This window comes from Anser brachyrhynchus (assembly GCF_964034855.1).
Source record: "Anser brachyrhynchus genome assembly, chromosome: 3".
In the NCBI taxonomy this organism is placed as follows: domain Eukaryota; kingdom Metazoa; phylum Chordata; class Aves; order Anseriformes; family Anatidae; genus Anser; species Anser brachyrhynchus.
Window position 1 is genome coordinate 109,500,087 of NC_137696.1, and position 8,094 is coordinate 109,508,180.

General features: G+C 40.5%; 1 protein-coding gene across 4 annotated transcripts in view; it reads right to left on the reverse strand.

Moving 5' to 3' along the window:
* Positions 1–8,094, reverse strand: part of LOC308193277 (uncharacterized protein) — a 216,924-nt gene that overhangs the window by 184,861 nt on the left and 23,969 nt on the right. For all 4 annotated transcript variants that reach the window (XM_080587795.1, XM_080587797.1, XM_080587796.1 and 1 more), the window contains exons 3-4: positions 6,542–6,586; positions 1,561–1,655 (exon numbers count right to left, since the gene is read on the reverse strand). In XM_080587795.1, coding sequence (XP_080443921.1) covers positions 1,561–1,655; positions 6,542–6,586 — 140 coding nt within the window. The remainder of the gene's footprint in view (positions 1–1,560; positions 1,656–6,541; positions 6,587–8,094) is intronic.

Consider the following 8,094-nt stretch of genomic DNA (forward strand, 5'->3'; position numbering starts at 1 on the left):
TCCCAAAATTATTTCTGGATTTGCATTGAACAAGTGGAATAAGGGTTTGAGAGCTAGATGCTGATAATGCTGCTATCTATCACTCTGGTTTCATACTGTCTCCCAGTAATTGTGGACCTGCACAAACATGTGAGACTGGCCCAGCTCTGCCTTTGACTAATCACAGTTTGAACCGAAGACACTTCTCCAAAGAGACTTCTCTAGACACTGAACTAGGCATTCAGAGTAATCAGACAGACTGTGTATTATTTTATATACCTTGAATTGACAAGAAAAGAGCCCGGTATCCTAGTGGCTACCAAGATTGTAGACTACCTTGGTTTCAGGAACAGTTCTGAACCAGTCATAACATGACTTGAACATGGTTCTTGCATTTCTGAAGCAAATGTCTTGACAACAAATTGTCTGTCAATCTAAGCACTAGCTTCCTCAACCTGCTTCTGGTGGTGTTTCACAATAAATGGTTATTCGTTAATCCTGTGAGTAAATCACAGTTTAGCCCAATGGTTAGAGCAGTAGTCTATGAAACATGACAAGTGGCTCCTTATCCCTCCTCCACTGATTGCTTAAGTCACTTATGCAACTGAAACAGCAATGACTTAGACGCATTATTTACCAGGATATCCTAAACAGATGGCTCATGTTTTCTACTAGGAGTGAGACACCGGATTCTTTCATCATTAGGTGGAAAGGGGGACTGTCTCCCCCTCTGAATAAATGCTCAGTGCTCAAGACAGACAAAGCGTGGGAGGAAAGGGGGCAAAAGTAGGTAATGATGGAGAGCGACTGTCTCTTTTCAAACAGACAATAATGATAAAAGTGGGATTAAAATTCAGCCCTCTGGCAGCCAGGACACAGCCTCAGTTACCAGATGGCCTTGCCTGACCTCACTTCCTTGGCTGCTGTTTTTCCTGACTTGTCAGGACACACTCCTCAAGTCACTCCATCTCATCTGGGTTTAGAGCCCAAGTGTGGGTTGAAGAAGTGTCCCTATGCTCTATTTCTGACCAATGGAGAGCTCCCTTACTCTCATCTTGGTGCAGGTGATGAGATAGCCAAGATGAACCATCCCCTGAAACTGCAAAATATTTGGCTTTAAGAGGGACCTAAAGTGATGAGACTAGACTGGTATGACGACATTTCATCCTGATCTAGACAAGACGAACCTCTATGATTCAGCTTCTCTGCCCAGGCACTACACCTGTTTGCCTTACAGAGATAGCATGAAATGTATAAGATAGTTGTTGCACATTCCAAATTCCTCAGGAAAAAAAAATGTATTAAGTGCACATTATTTTTACCATCTTTTCCATCTTTGCAGACACATTCAATTTGTTAGCTGCTCACTCTTCAACTATTAACAAACCCATACGACATTTTTATAAAAGTTTGAGGAAACAATGGATATAAGATCCTTCAACACAGTAACTATACCTAACAGCTAGCTGTTTTAATGATATGCAATGAAAAGAGTAGGAAATGTTGTCAGTAATGCTGATGAAGAAGGTGTGCCAGCTAATAAGAGAAAGGGAAAAGTACTACACAGCTAAGCATACTCACCAGCAGGATAAGGCAGCAGACAGGTGCAAAACAGCCATTTTGGGGTTCAAGCTGGTTTTCTCTGTATTCCAAAAGACCAAAACCAGAACAGCTTTCTGTGAAGAAAGACAAATTGAGAGCGATAGTCCAGAAGTGACTAGTCAATGAAAAGGGACAGTATCTCAACTCCCACATTTTTAAGGATTAGGCCCCTCACACACACGTGCTGTTTTTCAATATTGTTCTCTGCAATAAAAACTGAGATTGTTTTCTGAACAGGATGCCAGCTGCTTCCTGTTCATGCTACTAATACATAACACTGCCATTGTATCAAATCAAGGGATCCTCACTCTGATCATCAGCCAGCAGAACAAATGCACTATATTAAGTAAATCCTTATAAAAGGCTACAGCTTCGATTGGTGGAATTCAGTGCAGTCACAATGACTTCAGCAACATTTTACTCCTGTTTAGGACCTAATCTCCATTTAAATGTATCTTTCACATAATTAGCTAATATATTGTACAACATATTAGGGTATAGCAAGTACCTTGTGTAATGCGTGCACACATACACAGGAAATACATTTCTATATGCTAGGCACATAGTATAGGCCCCATAGTTAAGCACACTTGCTAGTTACAACCTCTCAGGCACATTGCAGTGAAAACAAATACAAACAACACAGAGCTCCCTGTAGCATGAGCTGAGTACTACTCTCTTTTGCCACAAAGAAGCATTCTCCGACCTTCGGCAACTCTTACTGTAAGCATCCCCTTCTCTCCCAAGAGGCGATCTTCCCCAAGAAGCCACTGCCTCATTCCATGCAACTCAAATCTGCTGTTACCATGGTTAATATTTCTGACTTGATTGGCACCACTAGTAATTGAACTGCAGTCTCTTGAGTGCAGCAAGCTCTATTCATTAGCCCCTATTGTGTTAGGACACTGCATCAACCCACATTATTCTTCTGTGTAAAGGGGAAAAAAATCAGCCATGAATACAAACTTATGTTGCCATACAAGATCATGCAGTTGTGTTCTTGGATTAATTTTCTGAAATGAAATAAAATATTGCACATACATTTTATTTATATCAAAAGCAGTGCAATATGGGATGAGGCACCTTCGCTTTGACTGCGTAATGTTATGTGTATCTAAAACCTTAAATAGCTCAGTATCAGCTTTATAAGAAGAGTTCTAATTTACTCATCATAGTAGCAAATATTGCCACATTTTTTCTCATTTTCTCCACTTTATACAGACTACAAAAACTTTCTACAAAGTTGTTGATTTGAGTCTATATATGTCAGTATGCTATATAAGCAATGAAGAATCCTATACCAGAAGGTTTCCTGTATAAGGAAAAGAACAGATAAGCTTCATATTGCAACATCCAATAACATCCAATTGCCTGTTTAGATCAAGATTTTGTATATATTATGTATCTCTTAGCAGATATTATGAAAGACTCCATAGTATATGTAAGTGATTTAGACTAATTAAGAATTACTTCATAAATCTTAGTAATTTTGAGCTGTCAAATTTAATAGAGTAGCCAAAATATAAGAAATATTTTGTATCCTGATCCCATAAAGTCTTCCACAAATGAGTAAACTCTGACATCAAGGAGATGACCATACCAGCAAGGCGTTCCAGAGAGATCCTTTTGTTCAACCTGATGCATTTTTACTGTAATAAATACCCTTCTGCTTTCATCTTTGCAAAAGTTTCCATGCGTTGTTTGCTTTATTCCTTTTTTCCTTTCCCCTTTACACAGGCCATTTAAAGAGGCCTAAGTAATATTTGCCTCAAAAATTCTTTCCCATGGAGAAAATAAAAAAATAATAAGAAGAAAGGAAGATAAAAGAAAAACGGGTTCCAAAGTACAGTGTTCTGCATTGCTCCATTAACCTGCCTTGGCATTGTGAGATGGAGCTTAAAGCACGAGGATCTTGTGGGGCTACAGGAATGTGAGTTTGAGAAAGGTGGGTGGGAGGGAGACACACTGTGAGATACCAACAATAGACAAACTGTCTGTCATCATAGCTTGCTATCAAGTAGAGTAAACCGTTCTTCATGCTCTCAGTGTAAGAACAGTGCCAAGATTCTCACCTTTCCACAATTTCCACTCTGTGTTGAAAATGCAGTAATATATTCCCTATTACTTCAGCTTCCAGATTCATCTGAGGCCACTGCATTATGTGGAGTCAAATAGGTTTACAAGGAGTAAGGCAAGCCACATCAAACAACACATAGGAAACACACTCACACAACACAAGAGCAAAAGAGCAGTGCTGTGAGATGTGTACCACTGAGTCCACAGGATGGATGGCCTGTCAGTAGTCCTGACTTGCCTCAGCTCTGAGAGCTGCCAGTTCTTGGCACATCAGAAAAATCTAATTGTGTTCCGTTTTATACAAAAGATTATTAAGGCAAACAGAACTGGTGGCTCTGTGTTTACATCCTCTCCCATAGCATGCAGACCATAACACTCAGCTCTCCTTTTATCACTGCAAAGCTTACTAAGTACTTGTGAGGTACTCAGTTGCCGGAAGAAGGTCCATGATGCTATAAAAATTCCTTGTCTGGTGTTTGCCTGCTGCTGGAACAGCATTGTGAGGAGCATGGTGAGTCCACTAGACTTGAAGTCATCAGAGAGAAAAGTGGCCAGCAGACAATAACAAGATCATTTCTTAAAAAAACAAGGTTAAAAATAAAAATAATATTAAAATTTAAAAAAAAAAACAACATTGATCACCTGTCTCATTCAGCAATCTCTGTCCATGCCATTCAATAAACAAAGTAGGGACCCCATGGAAAAACACTGTATGTGATCATGTAGTAGTTCTCACAGTATGTGTACTAATAGGTATGCCTGTAGGCATCAGATTAAGGCACACAGCTGCCCTAATACTGACATATTCACATTTCTGATTACCTTGTTTTACAACTGTAATTTATGTTTAATCTTCTTTTAATTTATCTTTGGGTGTGCATCAAACACATGCATAATCCACCCAGTTACATGCCTTCTTGTACTTATTCTGCATGTGTAGATTAAACTGGTAAATTTGTGTGCCAGCCCACACTCTGTGCTACCAGCTACATTTCCAGAGAAAAGCCACATGGGCTCCTGCAGTGCCCTGATTTCTTTTTCTCCTTTCTCAGCCACACCACCAGGTGGGATTTGTAGCATGAAGTAGCCCCACAACTGGTCATCTCTGGCATGCATTAACTGTGCGCCCTTTGTTTCATGATTTACACAGTCCTCTTCAAGCTCCTGCTGAGACCACAGCAAGCAAGACTCATGTACAAGCAGCCTGGTTATTTTCATGCCCGTCAGCTTTCATTCTTTTTGTTGGCCAACATGCCTGCTACATAAATAATCATGGTTTAAGAATAGAGATAATTCTATTCCTCTGTTTGACATACTGAACTAACTGCAAATATTCTCAGCTCAGCTTTTTAGAGCAGTTTGTAAACAACACAAAAAACAGATGTGACTCGGAAAGGACACTCTCATGTAAATATAAAAAGACATAATTCAAAGTACAACCGTAAGTCTCAGTAATTCACACCCGTTTGAACTTTACACTTTGATGGCAACAACCCTGACCTGACAAATACTGCTGGGCACATTTGTATAAAATCAAGTACATTACAGGATCTTAAAACCATGTTCACATTACAATAATAGTAATGGACTTTTTCTTGAGCCCAGTACATACACACAAGATTCTCTTAAGCACCTAAGGAATGTAGGTGCATAAGCACTGCTGAAGGTCAGTGGGATTTCTGTAGCTAAATCCCTAAGGCATGTTGGAATCAGTCCCTTACAATCACTAATTCAGGTACAAAATACTGTTATTTACTTCTATATTTTAACGTTCACCTTGGATAGAATAACAGGCCACATTTGGACTGATCCTGAGTCACACCTGCCTGCATACCTTTCCAGTGAGGCAGCTTGTGTCTGTTAAGTCATCTCCAATGAGGAAAAGAGCATCTGAATCTGGCTGTTGCTGTTTATTTCTATTATCTCTGGTTCTATTCTCTTGCTTTATTCTCTTTATGTTCAGCATCTCTCATTCTCAACCTAATTTCCTCCGTGTGTGTTTTGATATACAAGGTGGTTTTCTTCTTGGCCACACACTCTTTTTTCTCTGCACCGCCAGGCTGAATTCAGAATGGATTGGTGACATAGCTCCCTCCCTCTCCAAGCTGTATTTATGATGATGACAGCGCTTGGGTTAACTCCTTCTTGTTTTCTGACAGAACAGAAGCAAAATTAAATGTATTTTTTGGCCAGACAGCTACACTAGCGAAGTTTTTGGAGTTAGAGGTATGTCTGTGGTAGCAGAAAGCTGTCGAGCAAAAAAGACATAGCCATACGACCCCTCCCTACACTCCCTATAGCACTGCCTCCCTAACTTTTCATATTCACTCTCCTTCCCATTCTCACATACAGAAGTGGAATACTACCTTGGACAATCTTGCTGCCCCTGGCTGAGCAGCAGTGTCCATTAAATTTCAACAGCTCTACCCATTAGAGCACACTACTCATCAGGAAAGGAGCAAACCCCTCACACATCACACAAGGCAATATTGTACCTGTGCTGCTGCAGGATAATGGTCCTGGGGCAAACATCAAGTGCTGGGGGAGAAGCTGCACATGAGGGCTTCTCCATGTGAGCCCTAGGCATGGAAACAGCACAGTTGCAGATGGGCTTCACAGAAGGACATGCACCAGTCAGCAGCTGCTTGACCACGGTGCTCAGCACTGGGTTTTGGATCCCAGAGGAAAGAAATGGTCTCTGTTTTACTCCACAAATGTGAGAGGCAAATGCAAGACACAGGGTCCAGGTGTATGAGTGTTGTTCACTGCACTGATACTGAACAGGCTTTGAGTATTCAAACAAAACAAAACAAAACAAAAATCAAAAGCCATTTTGGTAAAATATGGCCTTAATATTTGGACCCAGATCCCCCAGAATACTCACCATTTGAGGATCGAAGACTTGGGGTGTGTTCAAGATCTTTCACCACTGGAATGCAATGAGATTTAATTATTTTATGACTGGAAGATGGATACCAGTCCCTATAAGAAACTGCAAGTAGTATTGCAAAAGATTAGCCTTATTTGGTTTTGTTTTCTTTTACAGAGAGTAACATAGCTGCTGAATCATTATTAATAATTGTTTATGTTATAGTAATGCCTTAAGCAACCCTCCAGGACAAATACTAAAAAGGATAAACCTTGTACATTAGCTCAAGCAGAGCAAGGGGGATTTTGTTTTCGCTGAACCCTGAACCACTTGTACCTGCAGCTGGGCTGCTCACCAAGTTATACAGCTACACTCATTTTGCAGGTCCTGAGCTACATATGCTATGTGGGGTGCTGCTAATCAGGTGGGGCTACAGTCCCCAGTCTGCTCCTGAAACCTACTTACCCCTAAGCTCCATCTCTCCCCAAGAAATCTAACAAGGAAAATAAAACAAGCCTGGCATGCACTCAGCTATGTTAGTCAATCTGAATAATTCCCGAGCTTTGGTATCAGGCACCATGCAGCTCCCACTCACCTCAGTAGGAGGGAACTGGCCCTGTGCATTGCCCAATTTATCAACATGATACATGAAATCTGTCTGGAAGATAAACAAGAGGACATATTGCGGTGACATACGAACTCTTTTCAAGTTGTGCATCCTAGTAGATAGATTACATGATGCAGTGTGTCTTTTCCAGCTCATGCTTCTGAGCTGAACTGTGATGTCCTTCCTGAGGACAAGCTGCATTTCATCCCACAGATAAAGCTGGCTTCCCTATCTTGGGTTCAGAATTTAGTTGCTTGTGGTATTTGGCAGGTGCATTAGAAGAAATGCATAACCCTTTGCCTAATGAGATTTTTTGTTGTCTTTCTGTTTGGGGAGAGGTGAAGAAGTATGTTTGTAGAAAGAGAAATGCAAAGAAAATGGAACAATTCTTATGGTATAAAACTGTCCCTGTCCCTATCTCCTCCCATCAAAGCTTACTGCAGAGGATGTTTGAGTCCAGCTCCTTCCTTGCTTTCTCTCTAATTCACCATCACTTAAGAGAGAGGCAAGAGCAGCCAACAGGCAGTAATTTTTAAATGGCATTAGGACTAATATTATAACAAACAAGTCAGCAGCAATTCAACACCTCCAAACACAGAATGGCAGAAGTGTGCCTGTCAATGCACAGCTACAGAACAATTTGTGGTCTTGCCATCCCTACTGCAAGTACAAAGGTGAGAAATCTCCAGAGGCTTAAAAGACATATAAGGACAACGTCCCCTATCCCACTGAATAGACCTGGGGACAATTGCACTTCTTCTGCATTTGAAAAATGCCCTCTTTGAATGTAGATTATGTTAGAGTTATTAAATCTGCATATAGCTGGACTGAGGTATTGCTGAAAACAGTCTATCTGGAAAGATAAACTTCTAATATTTTTTTCAAACAAACCGTTCTCCTATTGCTATTGATACGCTTAAAATTCATTACAAACATTGATGTTAAGCTTGAGTCACCTGAC